The sequence below is a fragment of the Elephantulus edwardii genome, unplaced genomic scaffold (genome assembly GCF_000299155.1).
Source record: "Elephantulus edwardii isolate Elephantulus edwardi_28Jun2011 unplaced genomic scaffold, EleEdw1.0 scaffold00462, whole genome shotgun sequence".
Classification (NCBI taxonomy): domain Eukaryota; kingdom Metazoa; phylum Chordata; class Mammalia; order Macroscelidea; family Macroscelididae; genus Elephantulus; species Elephantulus edwardii.
Window position 1 is genome coordinate 459,523 of NW_006400212.1, and position 22,323 is coordinate 481,845.

Below are 22,323 nucleotides of genomic sequence, written 5' to 3' on the forward strand. Positions count from 1 at the left end.
CAGAGCAGCTGGAGCCAAAGAAATTAAAAAAATAGATATATAGATATATAGCAGGAGGGGAAAAAATGCAATAAAAAATGTGCATCCGTCGCTGCAAAGAGAAAGCAAATGGACTATTATTGAGGCATCAAAGATGTCCCGTTCTCCTCCAGTGAATTGTTTTTTATCTGCAACGCGCTGTATTTAAGGGAAATGAGCTATCACATAATGAAGTACAGTTTGATGGCAAGTAAAGAGAAAAGAAGGGAAGAAAAGGGGGTGATTTTGTAAACAAAAGGGAGGCGGGCGGGCTCCGGAGGGAAAAGGACATTGGAGACAAGGAGGCCATTTGTGAGCGGCGACTGCCCGGGGTGCAGGAGGCGCAGGCCGCAGCAATGACCAGCACCCGCCTTGCAGGCTGCTTTTTACCTGCACGATGACCCGTCCACGCAGGCGATCCGCGTCCAGACACCGCGGCACCCGCCCGATCGGCGTTTCCCGGGAAACGGCGATGGCACCGCTCGAAGGTGCCGACAGACAATCGCCAGCCGCCGGGGACGATCGCAGCAGCGTCCGCCCACCGGAAGGGACACAAAGGTCCTCGAGGCCACCTGCCGCTTATGACGGTCCAAGGGCGAACCAAAAAAAACCCCGAAAAGTTGGCGCTTGGAGCAGAACAAAAGCACAAGCCGCGGCGGCTGCGACTCTCAATCAGCGCACACACACACAGGGAGGCCGGCTTCCGGTTTCTTGGCACGGTGCTGCCGAAGAAAGCGTCCGTGCGGAAACAAGGAACCAATACGGCATTGTGCTATTTTTGCGTTTTCCGCTCCGATTTGACATTTAGTCATAGTTAACTCATCGAAACACGAAATACTTCCATTTTCTCTCATACGCGTACGAATTCGGGATTCATGTCATTGATAATGAACACAGCACTCTGCTCACTAGGTGACACCCGGCTACTAATAGAGGCTGCACACGCAGCTTCCGGTTGCCCCGAGTTGAGAGGTCCGTGCAGGAAGCGTAAAAAATAGCAGCTAAAATGCAGAGGTTGCCAGAGGCTTTGCTGGAAGAAGGAGGGGCAATCGCCTCCTGTGCCAGTCGGATCCGACGCGACGGCACCCAAGAAAAGAAAAAAGAAAAGAAAAAAGCCTAGGCGTCAAAAAGGCATAATTAGTTTTTCCAAATGCACATACTTTTTATTAAAAAAGCAGTGCATAGGAATGATTGTGCAAAACACACTGTACAGGAACAAAACAAAGTGTAGATAAAAGATTGTATAGAACACAATACAGGGGGGGAAACCCACAATGTATATGCTTGAAAATACAATGTATATGAATGATTGTATACAAAGTAATAAATTTAAAAAAAAAACCACTTGTCTTGGGAGAAATATTAATTGGTCAGTTTCTGTATTGATTAAAATCTGAAGACTACTATAGGACAGCTTAACTACCCTGTTGAGCGAGCAGAAGTCAAAATTAACTTCAAGGGAATGCATTTAGATTTTTTATTTGTGTTTTTATTGTTGTTGTTGTTAAGGAGCCAAAGAAGGAGGCAGCTGCGAAGGAAAAAAGTTGGTCACTTGAACCAACTCAGAGGTTCTATAGGAAAACAATCTATAAATCTATTTTTTTTTTTTTTTTGCGTTTTTCTTGGGCCTTGTGGTTTACTTTTTTATTAAGGCTGATATTTTGAAGGCATGCATAAAAAACATGAATGAATACAAATAAACATATACATTGTCTCAGCTCTGTCTCTAAAGGTATCCATCTTCCTAGTTCTCCTATAAATCTAGTCGTAGGAAGATCACAGCTTAGTAAAATCAGTGGGGTAGTTCTATTCTAACATATAGGTTTGCTGTGAGTGGAATTGAGGAATCCAGGTGTGGAAATCGTCTGGAGCAGCCTGATTCGACAAAGGTTTCATTTCTGGTTCTGAGGAGATCAAGAGTGCAATGTTTACTAGGCATGGAGTATGAGTTGATTGAAATAAGCTTGGAAGCAGGAGTGACATTCTCTCTCGGAATAGCTTGCCTCCAGAAACTGTATGAACTTGGAGAAAAGATGAAAGTTATACAAGTGTTAAGCTATTGCATTTTGCAGGAGACTGGTTAGAGAAAGACTCTCTACAAGACAGAATGACACAGTAGTAACTGCAACAACGGCTCAGGGTTGCCGGGCAAGGTTCAGATTTATTGTTAATAAGGTTGCTATGACTTATAGATGACTCCAAGAACCTAACAGCAACAACCATTCCTTTTATATTGTGACCAAGCACCTTGTGACTCATAGCAACCTCACGTACAATAGCTCTGAGCCCTTTCCAATCGTGAGAGACAATTTGACCATCTCCAACACACTTACCCCCATTACTCCATTTATTTTGCAAATCCGTCTTAACCAAGATCTTCTATTCCTCAGCTGTTTCTCCACTTTTCTAACCATGACGTCCTTCTCCAAACATTGGTCCCTCCTGGCCACATGTCCAGAGTATGTGAGATGGAGCTTCAAAATCCTTTTGTGTTGCTGTTGTTATCTGCCCACCCCACCCACCTAGCCAGTCTTACTGACTCTGAACTGACCTACCCCCACTGCCTAGGTCATGCTTTCATGCACTGTCCTTCCACCGTTTTGAACAGGATGTCCTTCTTCAAAGATCTGTCTCTCGGAGAGCTCTGGTGGCCTAGTGGCAAGGAGCTGCAACTACAATCCCAGAGGCGCACGGTTCGAATCCACCAGATGCTCTGCCGGGGAAGGAGGGACAATCTCCTCCTGTACCAGTCAGATCTGATTTGACGGTACACTCACACAAAAATAATAAAATAAAATTAAAAAAAAGATCTGTCTCTCTTGGGCACATGCCCAAACAATGGTGACACAGAGCTTCAAAAACACCTTGAAATGTCAACCAACAGTCCATGTTGACTTGTGAGCACATGACAACAACAGTGGACTTATCACATTATTTTTAATGGACAGTCATGCAAACCCTTACTCTGTTCACCCAGGGTATGTTTAGTGTTTACCTTGATGCCCTCACGGAAGAAAACTCCGATTAATGTCTAAGAAGCAAAGAATAGTAAAACAAGTGCAGCTCTTCCACACAAGGGGGGCCACAGAAGACTGGGGTCATTATATGTGTAGTGTTCTTGGTTTCCATAAGGAAGAGGTCTACCTGATACACCGAGTGCGCCCGGAAACGGAAATATCATTTCAACCTTTGCAGCCACATGGTCACGCTCCTGTGCAGGTGTAAGGTAGGTTTCTTTTGTCCCCTGAGATCTGACCTACGGGTGGACCCACAATCCACAAAGCTTCGCTTTGGGGGGGTCACCAAAGCCCTTCCCAGCGCAATTCTGGTCTCTCCAACATTTCTGCCCTTTTTTGCAAAACCCAGACCCTTGGAGAGCCTTGACCTAGTAGCTAGAACCTTGGGAGAGAAGTTATCTAAGCTTGGAGGCAGGGGGGGGGGAAATCACCAATTGTTTAGGGGGCCAGGAAGGAAAAGGTGAAGAACCTTTCAAAAGGATGGTGGAGTTGGGTTGGGTTGGTGGTATTCCTATGTGAACTTGGGTGTCAAATCGCTGAACACCCCACACGTGTGGTTCTCAGCCTCTCCCTGGAATTTGAGGGAAATGCAGAATCAAGGCCTCCTTGTGCACGGCCGAGGGTCACTAGCCTGAATCCCTTCTAATGAGCTGGTCATCTAGCACCTCTGTTGAATTTTCTATTTGCAATCCAACCTTTGGAGTCTCACCTGGATCCAGGCGACACCACAGAGCCGTGTGTAGGTGTGCAAGGGACCCAGGAGCAGAGGTGGAGGCAGAGTTTCAAAACGGAATCGCCGTTTCCCTGGAAGAGTTTGTGATTATGTACTATTCACTCAATACCAACTGGTACCTAGCGCGTTCCTCTCTCCCCAATTTTCAGAGGCAGTAAAGCACAGAGAATACGTCTTTCTCCTGCAGAGCTGTGGTGGGTCCGGATGGCGTGCTTTTGTGTTGGCTGCCCGACTCCTAACCACTGAGCCTTCTGAGCACCCTAGTTTTTCCCCAGACCTGTTGAGTGTTGAGGGACCATTGTTGGTGTCACCCAGAGTGAGTTGCTCTAGCTAAGATGGTGAAGAGATTGAGATTGTTCACAGCTTTTGTCTGCTTGGCTCCCCAGTCAACACTCTTGGGACCAGCACCCAGGAAATCGAAAGATGAATTGCATTGGGAAATTCTGCTGTCAGAGACTTCTCCAAAGTACTGAAGAGCAATGATGTCAACCTGGAGACTAAGGTGCATCTGATACAGGCCATGGTCTTTTCAATCACTTGCTATGCATCAGAGAGCTGGACAATGACTAGGGAGAATAGAAGGAGAATTGATGCCTTTGAGCTGTGGTGCTGGAGAAGAGTATTGAGGGTACCATGGACTGCTAAGAAAACAAACAGGTTCATCCTGGAGAGGGTTAAACCAGGCTGCTCCTTGGAGGCAAGGATTCTGGGGCTTCGTGTAACATACCTTGAAAATGTAAGGAGAGAGAGGTCCTTCAAGAAGGACATCATGCTTGGGAGAGTGGAGGGATGGCGCAGGAGAGAAAGAGACCCTCTATGAGGTGGATTGATTCAGTGACTGGGGTAATCAGGATGGGTGTGTTGGAGGCAGTGCGGTTGGCACAGGGCAGAGCAGAGTTTAGGGCTGTTGGACATAGGGTCGTTATGAGTCGCAGGTGACTTGACGGCACATAACAAAAACAACTGAAGGTTCTGAAAGTTGCATACAAAATCATCTTAGCAACTTTCTAATGTTGATGAAAGCAGAGAGAGTATTAGAATGAATTTCCATGTACTTATTAGCCAGCTTCAATAATGATCAAGCTCTGACCATGCTTGTGAGACAGAGAAGGGTTTAGGGCTCTTGTACTCATAGGGTCCCTCTGAGTCGCAGGCAACTTGATGACAATTAACAAGAACAAAAACTGGTCAAGTTAGAATTTAGTAGCAGCTCTGAGCAGGAAGATGGCACCAATTTCATGAGAGTTTGCTGCGTTGGAATCACAGAACATCGTGTTAAGTCGGACCTGATGCAAAGGCCTTGGGGTGTTTGCTTTTGTCTTTGGGTTTTGTTTTTTTTTTTATAGTCAGGTAATTTCTCAGGCTCTGAGATGAGTAGATTTCTCCATCTGTCAGAAGGAGGGTCTAAGAGCTGCATAAATAAGGTCTGTGTGAGCTCTGGAGGCTGGAGCCTGTTCTGTGAAGTAGGTAAATGTCCTCAGTGGAGAACTTTATCCTGACCCTGGGAAGAAGGCACATACCTGTCACTTCTCAACACTGTTTCCTCTCTATCTTTCTTTCATATTAGTTCTCAAGTGTGGTGCAGCAAAGACAGCTCTGAATTGGCCCAGGCAGCGGTAAGACTCCTTGGTTTCTTGAATGCATCATTCACAATACATTATGGATACGATTGAGATAAAATGGTCCTCCAGAACACTTAATTGTGCTCACGAGATACCCAAACATACACCAAGAAGCGGTTGTCCAAACAGAACAAAGAACCCAACTTGCTTTCAAATCTGGAAGCTTTTACTTCAGGCTTGTGCCTTTTTCTCCCTGTGTCTGTTTCTTCTTCAATACGCTGAGCAGATAATCTGTGACCCTGGAATAGATGAAGACAAACGTGGCTTTAGGATTGGACAAAGACTCATCAACAACCTGTACTAAATTCTGCATGACACAGCCTTGCCTGCCCAAGGTGAAGAAGACGTGACAAATGCCTGAAGAAGAATGAATGTCGATGAACTGTGGTCCGCAAAGAAGAAGGACTATGTTGAGCCAATATCACAAGAACAAATTTCTGTTGGGAGGAAGTCCAACCAGGGTGCCCCTTAGAGCAAGGTGCAATTTCTCACCTACATTGGGCATGTTCTCAGCTTGGGCCAGGTCCTGGAGAAACACAGCAGGCTGGGACAGGTGGAGGGGCAGAGTAAAAAAGAAAACCCTTGTGTAAGGTGGATTGGCATGTGGCTGTCACAGCAGGCTTTAACCTATCAGAGGTGGAGAAGTTGTCACAGCATTTGGCAGTGTTGCAGGATTCCAGCAGCTAACTCAGTGGTAGTCAGAGTTAATTATAAGCAGCTATTTTTTTTTTTAAGTATATGTTGATGATTTCAATGTCTTCTTTGGTCCTGTCCTCTTCTTCACAGGTCCTCTGTCCATTTCGTCATTGCATTTTTCGTTCCAGATACTTAGTTTTCAAATGTTGCTTCCTAGCTTGTATCATTTCTTTTCTTTTTTATTTTTCTTGTGCATGTACCACTAAATCAGATCTCACTGATACAGGAGGAGTTTGTCCCTCCTTCTCCAGCAGAGCATCTGGTGGATTTAAACCACGTATGTCTGGGATAGTAGTGCAGCTTCTTACCACTAGCCCACCAGCGCTCCCTTCATTTTCTTTCTTTTACTCTCTCTTTTTTTTAAATACACTATCTTTAAAAATTGTGATTTGAAGGAAAATTTACAGAAAAGTTGAACTCTTTTTTAAATTAAATTTTATTAATTTTAATGAACATTTACAGAGATTTAGAGTTTCCATTCATTCATTGTTGCACCAAAAAGTTGAATTCTTTTACGCTTTTTAAAAATTTTTTTATTTCATTATCTTTTTGTGTGTGTACCATCAAATGGGATCTGACTGATACAGGAGGAGATTGTTCCTCCTTCTCCAGCAAAGCATCTGGTGGATTGGAACCGCCCACCTCTGAGATTGCAGTGCAGCTACTGAATTCTTTTACTCTTTTTTTTCTTTTGTATTAAGTTAATAACTATTTACAAACATGAATTCTTTTACTCTTGAAAAAATCTTTTGACGCCCATAACTTTTCATGTTGGGGAGGTCGAATGTATAGTTGATCCTCTGTTATTTCTGCATTTTCTTTTGTTTTTGATTGTGTTTTCCTGCCATAGGTTGTTGTTACTGTTTATATCTACCATAACTCAGCGATCTTGTGAACAACAGATCCGAACTCTGTCCTATCTTGTGCTTTCCTTATCAGCATATTTGAATCCATTCCCACAGACACTATATCAATCCATCCAAAGGTCTTCCTCTCCTTTGCCGATGTTCCGCCTTTGCAAGCATGATTTCGTTTTTCAAGGAATAGTCTCTCCTAACCACATGTCAAAAAAATCTGTGACACAAAACTTCACCCACCCCCTTTGCCTCCAGAGAACTTTCTGGTTGCACTTTCTCCCCTAACTATATTTCTTTGTTCATTTGGCATTCCATGGACTATTCTTACATAGATTAGGATGCCTATATTTGCTCCAACTTTTTAAAATTTTTAGACAATTATTTTGTGTGTGCGTACTGTCAAATCGGATCTCACTGGTCCAGGAGGAGATGGCCCCTCCTTCTCCAGCAGAGCATCTTGTGGATTCGAACCGTGCGCCTCTGGGTTTGCAGTGCAGCTTCTTGTCACTAGGCCATCCGAGCTACCTCCAATTTTTTATTTTTAAAAATAAAATTTTAGGCTCCTTACAGTTTTCAGGTTTTTTTTACCTTTAGATCCTTCATCCACATCAATTTCCTTGTGCTTTGTACCATTCTTACCAAATGAAAATTAGAACTTCTTTTCGGTCTGTTGTTGTTGTTGTTGTTATGTGCCGTCCAGTCATTTACAAATCATAGCGACCCTATGTACAACAGCTCTAAACCCTGCTCTATCCTGTGCCAATGTTAGCAAACTCAAAAGTATGTTTGTTTTATTCTGAGGTAATATTATTGTTGTTAAGGGCTGTCAAGTCGTAGGAGGCGAGTCATAGCAACCCTATGAAGGAGAGTCCTCAACACTTGGGTGTCTTTCATCCTCTCTCCAGGTTCATAGGATTTCCAGAGGCAAGCTATTACAGAAGTGGATATTATTATTATTATCATGTGTGTACTGTCTAATCAGATCTTACAGGTACAGGAGGAAATTGCCCCTCCTTCTCCAGCAGAGCATCTGGTGGATTCGAACCACTTACCTCTGGGGTTGCAATGCAGCTTCTTGTCACTAGGCCACCAGAGCTCCCTGAGGTAATATCCTGAATGATCTTACAGTGTCAAAGTATTTTTGTGCAATGCATATCTTTACGGAGAATAACAGTCATTGATAACTGATGTCCAGCCGTCTAAGGTCTCCACATTGGAAACTTGTTCAAGATGTCAAGTATCTCCCCATGCCCTCCTTGGAATTTGCCTTTTACCAAAACTGAGATTCTGAAAAAGTTAAAGAGTGACTTGTAATAATTTCTAATTCTCTGAGACAACATTCTTGGCTGGCCAGTTGCGTCTCTGACCTCCTCACGCGTTAGGATTCAAGAAAATAGCACCAGCAGAAGACATTGTGTTGTTGTCATTAATTTATGTAGCTCTTTTGTGCTCCCAGGAATTTCAAGACAAAAGGAAATCATGCCATGCTGCACTGTTTCCTGGTTATTAAGATCTCACCCTACTTTCTGTCTACAGATTATATATTGTTGACCGTTCTCATGACTGTTTTGAGAGGAGGTAAAATGGTACTTTGCAAGAAAGTAAAGATGTGTCTGAAACTTCCTGTCAACACTTGGTGTCAACTTTCTGCTCTCTTAAACCTGTTCTGGACATAAAGAGAGAAGAAAAAGTGTGCAGTTGTTCAAACTTGGTGCTAGTGTATTGGAAATTTGGGAAACCAGATATAATAAGTGAAAATAGTTGAGGAATAAGCATGAAGTCAGTATCCTTGGCTAGATCAAGGTTATTTTATAAAACGTGGTGTCAGATCACTGTGAATTCATTTTTTGGGGGGGATGTAAGACTCACCCTTGGTTATAGAACTCTTGGCAGTGAGAGATATCTTTCTGACCTCCATTGTGTTGAATGATTTAGGATCCATTGATCTTGGAAGACATGTTAGTTAGTGGTTTTCGGCCCTGACGAGTGGGTTTTGCTCAGTGCTGTTCAGAAGAATCTCTACAGCTATGTGGTGATGGCAACTTTAAGAAATTTGGAAGCTGTCGGTAAGATTGGCATTCTATTTATCTTGCAATCCTTTTTTTTTAAATTTTTTTTTGCAATCCTTTTTATGAACAAACTAATGATATTTCACAATGCAGCTTTAGTGTTGTAGCTGAGAAATGGTTTTAAATGTGGTCCTTTGTTCCATAATGCGCATATATCCAGACGTCCCCATAAAAATAAAGGCCTATATATGACGGTATGTTTACCTCATCTTAGGAATGAAAAGACTAAGGTTCTGTAGATGCTAAAAGCTAATCACTCGCTTCAGTGCAGTCAATTGTATCATCTTCAGCGTTGTTTAGATGTGTAAAATATTTTATTATGGTAGCATCCACTTCTGAAACAGCTTGCCTCCAGAAAATCTGTGAACTTAGAGAAACGATGAACATCCAAACTGTTTGGGACTTTTCGTTCATAACCCTAACCCTAACCCTAACCCTAACCCTGACTCCACAGCACTTGGCAACAATAATACCAAGTGTCATATTTTCGTGCCGGTAAACTTAACATCGGTCCATTATCAGAGATCATGAAGACTGATTTAAAAGCAAGACGTTCTTTGTTTTATCACCGTGACCGTATGGTTGGCTTCACTATGTTGTGCTTTGAGATCATGGTCTTAGCCCCATGGAAATGGGAATCTATGGGGGCCAATGGATGAGGACAGGAAAGAAATGCAAGAATTTCATGAAAGAACTCCCCCTGCATGAAGTGCATTAAAATTCAAATGTGGTACCTGGAGAAACTTCTGGGACTGTAAAATCACAGACTCCTGATGGTTGATGAATCATGCAGCCAGCCAACCTCTTCCAACTCATCCCTGCATATTAACCCATTTATCTTGTCATCCCTCACAATTCTTATGGTGCTGTTTCCTGCAGACTTTGTTAGTTTTCTCATTCTTCGCCAACACGCGTGGCCGTAAAGATATGCATAACAAGCAAGCAAAATACTTGCAGTAAGTGTTATTTTGATGAGAAAAAGAATACAAGAGAATCGCCCCATAAAATACGTGTCAGTATGCTTTTATAGCCCCTTTTTAAACTTTTTGCATGATTCACCAAAGGTCACCTGTCATCTTGTACAGATGCTGGCTTTACAGTGCCACCCATAACCCTGTCTCTCATGGATTCTAGAACTTTCAGGACTTTGCATTTGGTGCCTCATTTATATTGCAAATAGAAAAACAAAAAAAAAAAACCCAAAACACCCTTATTCTTTTCTTTTCCAATATCTAAAGCACTTTATTGCAAATCTGGGAGGGCAGAGGGAATCTTCATGCAAAACTGCCTTGCTGTCTAAGACTGGACATTGGCTTTTTCTGCTTGGGTTACATGTTAATCTATTTAACATGTGACTTTTGTGTGTTCAAGTTACAGGGTTTTTACATTCAAAAAGAACCATTTATATGCTGTCAATAGCAAGTGTGACATAGTTAACACATGACTGAGAAAAACGGCTTCAAAAAGGGAAATGTTAATACCGGAAAGATGTGTTTCCCTTCCTGGTAAAAAAAGCAGCTTGACGTTCCTTTTTGCTGTGTGAAACCATTATTATCGGATTACAAACTGTATTCTACTCGACTGTAGATTCACGTATACGTCTTTTTTTGTTGTATACATGTTTTTATAAATATAAACTCAACTGCAGATTGATAGGTTTCTATACTATCCTCCACATTTTCAAATGTGCATGTCACAGGGTCTGTACCTGATACGTGTGTCACTTTTGGCAAAGTGATTCCAAAGTCTTTGATTTTATCAAACGGCGGTTAGTCATAGTAGGCTTAGGGTTACAGTTAAGGTTATTCCTTCTGAGTCTTAGTACTGGAGAAGAGTCTTGATTGTACCATGGACTGCAAGGAGAAGATACAGGTCTGACTCGGTGAAGGTTAAACAAAGTTTCTCTTGGAAGCAAGGATTTGGAAGCTGTGTCTCACATGCTTGAGATACGTGGCCAGGAAGGACCGGTCCTTGGAGAAAGACATCATACTTGCAAAGGTGGAGGGATAGGGCAGTCGAGGGAGATCTCAGAGGAGATGGATTGCCGTGATTGACTGTGGCAATGTGATTAGAAGTATCAATCAGAGTTGAAGTGCTGGGAGACAATGAGACGGGCTCAAAACAGAGCAGGCTTCAGAGCTCTTGTACATAAAGTCCTTATAAGTTGCAGGCGATTCTGAGGCACATAACAACAATGGGTTATGCTTACGATTAAATTAAATATACGGGTATATTTACAGAATGGCACACAACAGTAACAAGAGAATTAAGTCTGGGATTCAGTTGACTGTCGCGGTATTTATGATCTAGCTAAAAGTGAAACATTTGGAAGTTCAGCTGTCTTTGCTCAAGTTGAATTGCTATTAGACTTCTCCGATCTGTTAGGTTTTTTTGCACTTTGGTGAATCAGCTGAAATCTTCAGCCTTTCTCAGCTCCACAGAAGTTCCATTTCCCCTTCTTCTCAGGGCATAGGTAGAACCAGACAGGTGTCTCTTTTTGAAATCTTCATTTGGACTCATGTTTTCTGTTATCCAGCACATCCACCCACATCTATCCTCTGTGCACGTACAAAAGGATGGTGCGCTGATCAGATGAAAATGTGGCATCTTTCCATCTTTGCCACGTATATCACTTGAGGGGACAAGTCAAGAAAAGCCTATCATTTTGGTGCTTGTATGTAATAACTTCATGGTCAGCTGAAGTTCTTGTGCAAAGGAGAAAGGCTAGAATTCAGGACATTGGGTAGTGACGGTGCTAGATCTGTGTGTGATCACTGAGCTTCTCAATAGAGATCATTTCCACTTATGTGCTGTTGTCTGTTTCCCCAGACATGGATGCTTTTGGTGAAATTGCTGAAGGTGGACAGCAGGGGACGACGGTCAGCCCCATACCCAGTCTTGGGGTGCGAGCACACCTCACTCGCCAAGTCAAGCCTCCAGCACAGCCTTTCCTGAGTCGTGCATGGCAAAACCATCCTGCCACATTCAACATGGGAAGCCCTCGGGGGAAGGAACACGATGATGACAGCTTTTGCCCTCTGGCAGTGAGCACTCTTGGGACTCCCCTGAAGACAGTGGGACCCAGTCAATCTCAGGTATGTGGGACCGACTCCCCCTTTCCAGTGACGACGTGTGTGCATGGCGGTCCAGAAGAGAAGCGTTCAGTGCAACCCAGACGCTGGGTCGGAGACATAATGTTTTTAAAAGCATAGATGGTGTGGAGACTCCCAGGGAGGCAACGTTAACCGTCGGTCATTGTAAGGACAAGCAACGTGAAGGTGAGGCCAGTGGAAGACCCGCGTTGGCTGAGGTCAGGTGCCACGCTCAGAGCCCTGGTGGACATCAAGTCTATGAATGCAAGCAGTGTGGGAAAGGATTTATGAATTCTTCATGTCTGGCCGTGTGTGCACGGAGCCACACTGGAGAGAAGCCATACATGTGTTCCCATTGTGACAAAGCTTTTAGGCATTCGTCCTCTCGCACTGTCCAGGTGAGAATCCACACTGGGGACAGGCCTTACGTGTGTAAGGACCAGACATGCACAGACACACAGTGAGGAGAGGCCCTACCCGTGTCAGCATTGCGGGCTGACCTTCGCAGACCGGTCCAGTGTCAGGTCCCATGCTTGCACCCACACGTCGGACAGGCTTTATGCACGCACGGATTGATGCAAACGCTTCAGCCCCCTCCTCGGCCCTGCCTGCACTGCAGAGCTCTCACACGCAGGAGGGCCTCTCCAGGTGCAAGGAGTGTGGCAAATGTTTCACCCGTGCCTACAACCTCAGGGTGCACATGCGAATTCACAGCGACGAGAGGCCGTACACGTGTCAGGAGTGTGGGAAGGCCTTCCGACAGCTCTCGGCCCTGGACGAACACAGGCACACGGGGGAGAGGCCCTACCTGTGTCAGGTGTGCGGGAGGGCCTGTGGGGATCTCTCTGCTTTGACAGGCCACCTGTGCACACACACAAAGGAGAAGCTATATGAGTGTCAGGAGTGCTGGAAGGGCTTTGCTCACACCTCGTCCTTGGCTGTGCACCTCAGAACACACACGCAGGAGAGGCTGTGGGAATGTCAGACGTGTGCCAAGCGCTTCCACCGTGCCTCCCACCTGCAGGTGCACATGGGGGCCCACGCTCGAGAGAAGACCTATCGGTGTCCACGGTGTGAGAAAGGGTTTACTCAGCTCTCCGGCCTCCTCAAGCATATGCAGCGTCACACCTGAGAGACGTGAGATCCGTGCAAAATATGGGCCTTGAGGGCTTTAACTATATCTGCCGTCCCAAAGGCACACAGTTCAAATCCATCCACCAGCCAGTTCCATGGAGAAGGATGGACAATCTCAGAGACTGTAAATCACCCTCCCGCGGTTCCAGTTGGGATTTCAGAGGTACTCAGTCTCATGGGAGAAGACTGCCAGTTTTAATCCCTCAGAGTATCTGGTGGATTCAAAGTTTATGCCTTTGGGTTGGCGGCAAAGCTGCTGAGTGCTAGCCTACTCTTCTAGGGTTTTCCAAAACCATAGACACCTTGGCTTTGGTGCAGTTCTGTCCCAGGGCCTTTGTAAATTCCCCATCCTTCCTGGACAGGATCTTCCCATCATCCGTTGAGTCAAACAGCTTGGAAGACTCTGTCGTCTGGTTCGCAGTGAAGTCATACATCTCGAGTGCTCAGATCACGGGAAATTTTCCCATAGCAACACATCCCCCACACGCAGATTAATTTGCAAACAATTATTCATCTACCCAGCATGTCTTGATGGTTTGACTGCTGTCCATGCTGCACAAACAAAGGACAGGGCTGCTATGAGTTGGAATGAAAGTCATTGAAGTTTTTCTTGGTCTCATGATTTCCCTTCGACTGTGCTATGCGTGAGAGCACAGCACTAAATCAATACTACATCTTTCCAGAGAAAAAGAGATGAGAATGGTGGGTGTCCTCCGGACCCAGATGTGGATGAACTAGTTAAACCTTTTTCTAGTTGTCCTTTTGAAAGGTCTTCCCCCTTTTTTCTTATACACCCTCAGAAGAACAGATAGCTAACTGCTTGTCCGTCACCTTACACGGTGACCTTTCTCAAGGGTCCTCTGGTTGGACAGCATTCCTGCATTCCAAATCTAGCTCTTGATGGGACAATACATTGAAAAATGTAATTCAGAACACATGAGGAAAAAGGACAGAGATCCACATTTCTAACGATGATAGGGTCATATTCATGACACATGGTTGTTTTTTTCCAGATGGGCAGTGATACAAATACTTTGTCGACTAATTGATGGATTATTGGTTATAGTTGAAATTCATGTTTCAGTTTATAAGCCAATCAGCGCAAACTCAGGATTTTTGTCTCTGGAGGAAATAATGGTGATCTGGGCCAGGTCTCGAGTATTTTTTTGGCAGCGCTAAAAGTATTTTGTAATGTCTCACGGAGCCAGTGAGAGATAGGGACAATTTCTTCAAGGGACCCAGGAGGAAGGAAGACAGACATGCGTCAGTCTCAGAGGGTAAGGTCACAGCCTCTGGGGTGTCAACTCGTGGACCTATGGCTTCAGAGTTTTTTAAAAGTAAGGTCTCTCTCTCTCTTACACACACACACACACACACACACACACACACACACAAGGTCACAGTTCACTGGATGGCACAAAGGGTTGGATCTTTGAGAAATTAGTTTCACGGCGTGAACCTGCCATTAAAAACAGGGAAAAAAAATTTCATCCTGCAAAAATTTGTCTTTGACAAGGAAGGGAACAGCACTGCCACGGGGGCTGAAATCTTGCATATCTTGGGCACCTGGGGTGAGAAGATGACAGAGAAGGGAGTAGAGACAGAGGGGTGTTATGAGTCAGCTTTTAATGAAGGGAGTGGTGCTTTTGTATTTTGAGGTTTTTAATGGTTCTAATTATGTCACCCCACCTGTGTGACATCTCGGATGTAATTGCACCAGATAACGAAGACCTATTTTAAGGCCTAACATGCTGCTAGTGGTAGAATATATTTTCTCGATCCAGATCTACGTAAAATCTGTTTCTAGTGATTTTCATCTTTCATTTTTTGATCTTTATTGGTAACAAATGCTATCTGCTTCTCAGTGATCTGGGAAATCTTTCTCCAGGATCATCAGCCCATGGAGAAATCAGCCTGGGTTTTTGTAATCTAAGCCCAGCTCTTGACGTGATAATAAACCATAAATGGTAGCCCAAGCTATGTTGAGAGCCCAGGTGTTTTCAAGAGCCTCTTGTGACAACAGAGTAAGGGGACACTGCATGGTTTAAAATGTCAGGGTTGTATCCTTTCTCTCTGTATCATTTTTCTGTATGTTGAGCAGATGATTTTCAGGAAGCTGGACTCTGTGAAGAAGAATGTGGCATCAGGATTGGAGGGAGAGTCATCAATAACCTTCCTTATGTGGGTGACACAACCTTGTTTGTGGAAAGCGAGGAGGCTTTGAAGCACTTGCTGCAGAAGGTTAAAACCTGCAGCCTTGTGCGACAATGTATGAAAGGAAATCTAAAGTCTCTGTAAACTTTCATTAAAATCTAAAAACAAAATACTACAGCCTTTAGTATGGATTTACATCTTCATATCAAGCAGACAAAAGCTCTTAGCAATAAACCTATAGTCAACTATCATGATACGTGTGTGTGGGGGAAATACAGTACAGAGTTCAACAATCTTTTTTTTAATTTTTATTGCAATGTTAACACAAGTGTACAGAAAACTTGGATTTCCATTCATTCATTGTTTCCCATTTTCCTCCTTATCCCCCACCCAGCTCACTTTCCTCTCTCTTTTTTTTATTTTATTATTTTTTTGTGCATTGTACCATCGAATCAGATCTGACTGGTCCAGGAGGAGATTGTACCTCCTTTTCTAGCAAAGCATCTGGTGCATTCGAACCAGGCACATCTGGGATTGCAGTGCAGCTTCTTGCCACTAGGTCGCCAGAGCTCCCTCACTTTTCTCTTTAAAAAAAATATTTTGTTTTTCACTTTTCCCTTTTTAAATTTTTTTTCACTTTTCTTCTTTTTAATTCTTTTTCACTTTTCTCTTTTTAAGTTTTTTTTTCACTTTTCTCTTTTTTACATTTTTTCACTTTTCTCTTTTTTACCTTTTTTTCACTTTTCTCTTAAAAAATAAACATTTTCTTGTTGCACAAAGCCTTCAACAATTCTAAATATGCATTAGTATTTATGAAGGGTTATTGAAATGATGGAATAAATAAACTTAGCAAAGTGTTCCCTTTGCACAAAGAGACACATCTATTCACTTTCTCTGCGCTTTCGTTGTGACAGTCACGATCAACATCCGTGACTCAGTGAATGGGAGAAAATCCAGCCCTTTCCCTGCAGAAGGAAGGAATGAATCATCTTGGCTCCAGTTCCCATGGGAACCACTGATGCCCACGGAACTGAATGTCGAGCGCTGTGCATTTCCGGGCCGGACCCCTTTCGGGGCTGCACCCACCGGAAGTGCCCTCCGCGGTCTGCGGGGCCCTTTGTCTCGCTCCGTTTTGGGCGTAAACCGAGCTTTTTTGTGTCCCCAGCGGCGTATTTCAGGCTCGAGTGACCCTCAACCTTTTTTGCTGGGGTCCAGGGAGCTTCTCCCCCCCCGTTTTGCCGCCTTTCCCGGAGCTTCGGGACCTTCCTGCCGCCGCAGAAGCGGCGGCCGCGTCTTGGCTCTGCGGCTCCGGCGCGCCTGGTTCTGCATCGGACACACTGTCGCTCAAAGGTAACAATCTGCAAAATAATGCAAATTATTGCGAGGGCCGGGAGGTGCGGGATCGTTCAGAAAGGCAGCTGGACAGCTTATAAGGTGTTAGCACGTTTACAAACCAAATCGAGATGGGGGGGACCTCCCCTCCCCCCATGCGCAAAAGAAGGGTTTTCGGGAACCCGGTGGCATCGATTTCCTTTAGAAAATGGATAAAAATCCTCTCTGATGTGCAAGATTTTTAATGTTTAAGCCCTTTTGGACCTCGCTGGTCGTCACTGTCCGTAGAATTCACATTGCAATGTTTTCCCTTTTTCATTTATTTTTGTAATTATTTTTATTGTGTAATTTTTACGTGTACCGTCAAAGCAGATCTGACTGGCACAGGAGGAGATTACATCCACCTTCTACAGCAGAGCATGTGCTGGAGCAATTTTTATTTTTTTTTTCTTTTTAAATCTATCTCTGCCAGCACTTTACCGAACTGTGCATGTGCCCATTGATGAGGGATCAGTGTCCGAAGGTGGGGGTGACCCCGCTTCAGCGTGGGTCCCCAGGCTCCTAGCAGAAGGTGGGAGGGTCAGTGTATCCAGCAGGGACAGGATCGGGGGTGAGGGGATGGGAAGATGTCATTAAGACGAATTTTTCTGCAAAGTCATGCACGGTTACACTCTCTGGCAGTTCAAATGCACCATCTAGCTCTTTGTGGAAAAGCTAAGCGGTCTCCTCTTTACTTTTGGGGGGATTTGCAATCACAAAACAGCTGATGTCAGGTCATTGCAGTCTGAAAAATGACTCAGGCATGGAGTGGGTGTGATCTGCTTCTCCTTGGTGGCTTCTAGGGGGTCAGGAGGTGGTGCAATCTATACAGAATCAAGGTGTTAATCCTAAAAGATGTGATTCTGACAGTTAAAAACAAATCCACAAGGGGCGTCCAGGTAGGAAAAAAGGGGGGGCATCACAACCTCAGAAGCGCTCTGGGAGAATCAGGGATTTTTGTGGGTGCAAAAAAAAGAGTTATGCATTTGAGCACTTGGTTGGTGCTACCTCGTGGTTCGGCCTAAGTCGATTCCAACAGCTGTCCTGTAGTTGCCACAAAGAATAGGCTCTTGGAACAGCATGGAAAAGAGCTAGTGCCTGCAGCCTGTGACACCTTAAATGCAGATACACGCACTGGAGTCTTATAGTAACCCCTAAAAGTATGCACAAACCTGCCACTCTTTGTCACTGAACTCTCTCTCCTCCCCATCCTTCTGTTTCAGCCACCAGGACAGGTGAGTGGAGATCTCGGCCAGCCCACGCACCTCTGAATCTTAAGGTGAAGAAATCCCTGCTGAGAATTTCTCCTGCCCGGGGAGGGCCAGACATGATGCCTCCGTTGTGAAACAGGCCAGGATCCGGCTTCCAGACCTTACACCTGCATCCGTCTCCCTGAAATGGCATTGGGAGATTAGAGCCCAAATACCCTGAGACCTCCAGAAGATGGGTGGACATGAGGTAAGTCCCAGGAAGCTTTCTTTTCGCACTGGGAACATAGGCTGACAGCTGTGGCAGTGCCCAGTATTGCTACAAGACATCCTGAGACCCTTGTACGCAAAGGAGGCCCTTCATTTCTATACATAGCTTGCTTCTTTTTATTTTTTTAAACAAAATATTTACGGCGCTCTGGTGGCCTAGTGCAAAAGAAGCTGCACCGCAATGCTGAAGGCGTGCCGTTCAAATCCACCAGATGCTCTGCTGGAAAAGGAGGGGTAATCTCCAGTTTGGTGGTACACAATAAGAAAAGAAAGAAATTTTAAAATGTTTATACTGGTTTATTTCCAAAAGTTGTATACTGTGTTTTCCACACCAGATCTTTCCCGTTTCTTTCTCCTCCACCCAACAAAATTATGTGACCCTCTGATTAACCTCCACTTCTCCAGACCGTCCTCACCCCTCTGGTCCCATCGCCGGGATTCTCATACTCTCTCTGCAATTATGGTCTTAATCCAGTGTTTATCCTCATGGGATTGAGTTCACGTAGAATAATGCTCTTCCGTCTTGTCCACGTTGGGCAGGAATTTACAAAATCATTGTTCCTGCATGATGCGTCTTATTCCAACGTGTGAGTGCGTCGTGATTTCCCAATCCCTTCCCATTGTGGTTGGACATTTGGGCCATTTCAGTGTTCTTGTGATGTTGGATGATGCTTTTCTGAACACTCGTGTACAATTCTCTATGCCTTCGTTCTCATTTTCTCGGGGTCTATTTTAATATATTCCCAGCAGTGCGATAGCTGGGTCGTTTGGAATTGATGCAGCTCGATATGTTGCTTGCTTTTTTCTTTTTTAAAATTATTTATCGTTGCACATTTCCCCCCCTCTCTTTCTAGCCGCGGCGGCAATGCCTCAGTTGCTCCAGATTGTTGTAAAACATCTCACGCCTCGTTCTATATTCCTTCCTTCATCTGCTGTAATGTTTATTAGCTACACACTCCTCACGTGCTCTCCCCACCCCCATGTCTGTACTGTTGGATCACAGCGGTGCCGTGCAGTATTTGTCCCTTTCTGACTGAGATACATCACGCAGCACAATGTCCTCAGGGACTGTCAGCTGACACCGGGCGGGGGCTTCACATTCCCACACTGGACTATGCTACGGCGTGTTGACGGCCAGTTTCCTGATCCTCTAAGCCTCAATACAGATGACCTCTAAGTACGGAGGCTGAGCTTCGGTGTCTGAATTCTTCAGACACTGTTTCCTCTCCCCACTACCCTCAAAGTACAATTCTCTGTCACACTGTGTTAGAGCTTAGGGACACGTGAAGATGCATTTCTGTGCACCCTCGCAGGTGTCTCACAGGACACATGGCCTTTTTCTCAGAGAAAAAATACTTAAACAGAACTCTGGGGGCCTAGTGGCAGGAAGCAATGCAATCCTAGAGGTGTGCAGTTCAAATCCAGCAGATGTTCTGCTGGAGAAGGAGGGGCGGTCTCTTCCTGTACCAGTCAGATCCGATTTGACGGCACACACACACACAAAATAATAAAAATTAAAAAAAAAAAAATTTAAAAAGCGGGCTCTTTTGTGGTCTTGTGTCCAAAAAGCTGCATTGTAATCGTGAAGGCCGACGGTTCAAATCCACCAAATTCTCTACTGCAGAAGGAGGGATAATCTCCTCCTGTTGCAGTTGGATCTGATTCATTAGGAAACAGCGAGAAAAACAAGCTACCCAAAAACCCAGAAGCTAGTAAATATATCCAAATTTGTTGCATGGATAGTACACAACAAGGAATTTAAAAAAAAACAACTACTAAAATATCAATCATGAAAGCGAAAAAAAACCCCAAAAAAACAACAAGGAATACTTCAAAGAGTCTTGTGTATGAGTTAGCTTTTTTTATTCTTTTTTTTAATTTTATTTTTATGAACTTTTGTGCATGTCCCGTCATTCGATCTGACTGGTCCGGGAGGCAATTGCCCCTCCTTCTCCAGCAGAGCATCTGGTGGATTCGAACTGCGCACCTCTGGGATTGCAGGGCAGCTTCTTGCCACTAGGCCACCAGAGCTCCCTAGGAGTTGCCTTGTGACTTTTCACCAAGAGGTGGTAGCTCTGGTGTCCTCGGGGTAAGAAGCTGTGAGACAAGGGCTTTGTTGTTTTTGCGTACACTGCCCCTTTTACAGCCTTCAGTCTGCACTGAGGCTCAATGTCAAGAAGACAAAGATTCTCACCACTGGACCAACTGGCAGCGTCAGGATGGATGGTGAAGAGATTGAGATTGTTCACAGCTTTAGTTTGCTTGGCTCCATAGTCAACAGTCTTGGCACCAGCAGCCAGGAAATTAAAAGGCGCATTGCCATGGGAAAGTCTGCTGTTAGGGACCTCTCCAAAGTACTGAAGAGCAATGGTGTCTCTCTGGAGACTAAGGTGCGCCTGCTACAGGCCATGGTCTTTGCAATCACCTGTTATGCATCAGAGAGTTGGACAATGACTAGGGAGGACAGAAGGAGAGTGGATGCTTTTGAGCTGTGGTGCTGGAGAAGAGTACTGAGAATACCATGGACTGCCAGGAAAACAAACAGATTCATCTTGGAGAGGATTAAACCAAGCTGCTCCTTGGAGGCAAGGATTCTGGGGCTCCGTCTGACATACTTTGGACATGTTGCCAGGAGGGACCAGTCCTTGGAGAGGGACATCATGCTTGGGAGGGTGGAGGGACAGCGCAGGAGAGGAAGGCCCTCTATGAGATGGATTGATTCGGTGACTGGGGTAATAGGGATGGGAGTGTCAGAGGCAATGCGATTAGGCACAGGACAGAGTGGAGTTTAGGGCTGTTGTCCATAGGGTCGCTATGAGTCGCAAACGACTCGATGGCACAGAACAACAACAACAACCCCTTTTACAAGACCAAACTCTTGATTCTTTTGTGCGTCCTTGCAATGTTGGGAAGAGTTCCCATGGAATGTTAAATTCAGAGCAAAGCACACACTTTTTTAAAGCTAGCCGTTGCATTTCTAGAAGCGCCGGCAGATAGTACTTTCTGTGACACACTTGTTTTCTGTGCTCCCTGCTCTAAGCTGGACCATAACATAGGCTTTTGGGAAAGTCTCTTCCAAATGTAAAGGCCTTTGTGAAAAAGTCATCAAGAAGCAATAGACATGTTGCTGCATCCCGAAGTAGAATTGAAGGGCAGCAAAGCAAGATTCATTTGGCTTCCTAACGCCACACTTGCTGAGGGCCTCAGGATACAGGATTTTGTGTCTTCCTTTACTACATATATAGCTCGACACAGCCAGCAAATTTTGTGGGACACGCAGAGCTTTTCTGGAGGGGAAAAAACACAGATTAAGGACGTCATGTCTCAAATGATCCCCAAGGGTGGTTGTGACTGGGCTGAGAGGAACTTATATGCGTATCAGCCCCTGGAATCAGTGGTCCCCTAAATGCTGACATTTTAAATCACCTGATTGTTTGGCACTTGTTTGATACCGCCGATCGTAGATCACGTTCTGTGACTAAGTCTGTAGTTTTTGGAAAGTCTTTTTATAACACGTAGTACTCTGCTTTGTATAGCAATTGCTCCATTTTCTATCTCACCAGGAGTGTATGTGAATCCAAACCACCAGGAGGGTATGTGAGTTCCAATCTCTGCATTCCATGTGCTGTCTGAGGTCTCCTTAAACTTGGCTGCTGTTGTTCTAATGAAAAGGAATCTCTTTTTTTTAACATCATATTTTATAATCATATTTGGTTTAAAAATGTTAGTTTTTGCAGACGAAATCGGTACACATTGTGTTTGATTCGTATCGGTTGTGTTTCATACTGTGTTTGATGTCCTCAATCCCATACGTTAGGTTTTGTGAAATTCATGTCCATAAATCCACATAGCATCTTTTCAAGTCCCCATTCGATCTTAATTCCTTCACCCTTTACCACCAAAATATGCGACCCCATCATTTTTTCATTCTGCTTCCCACCCTCGACCTCCCTGCCCCAAGCCTTTCCCTTTTTGGACTTTTATACACATCTTATTAGTTTGCAAGACAAAGCTTTGCAGTGTTTGCCTCCGAGAAGCACTCTGTTAGCTGCACTTAATTCAAGAAATACTGTATTCTTTTT

General features: G+C 44.5%; 1 protein-coding gene and 1 pseudogene across 1 annotated transcript in view; one reads left to right on the top strand and one right to left on the bottom strand.

The window, feature by feature from the left end:
- Positions 1–12,635, bottom strand: part of LOC102844484 — a 72,255-nt pseudogene extending 59,620 nt beyond the window's left edge.
- Positions 12,634–22,323, top strand: part of LOC102844893 (zinc finger protein 135-like) — a 47,017-nt gene continuing 37,327 nt past the window's right edge. The window contains exons 1-2 of the mRNA XM_006902842.1: positions 12,634–13,175; positions 16,558–16,742. Of these exons, the coding sequence (XP_006902904.1) occupies positions 12,634–13,175; positions 16,558–16,742 (727 nt within the window). The remainder of the gene's footprint in view (positions 13,176–16,557; positions 16,743–22,323) is intronic.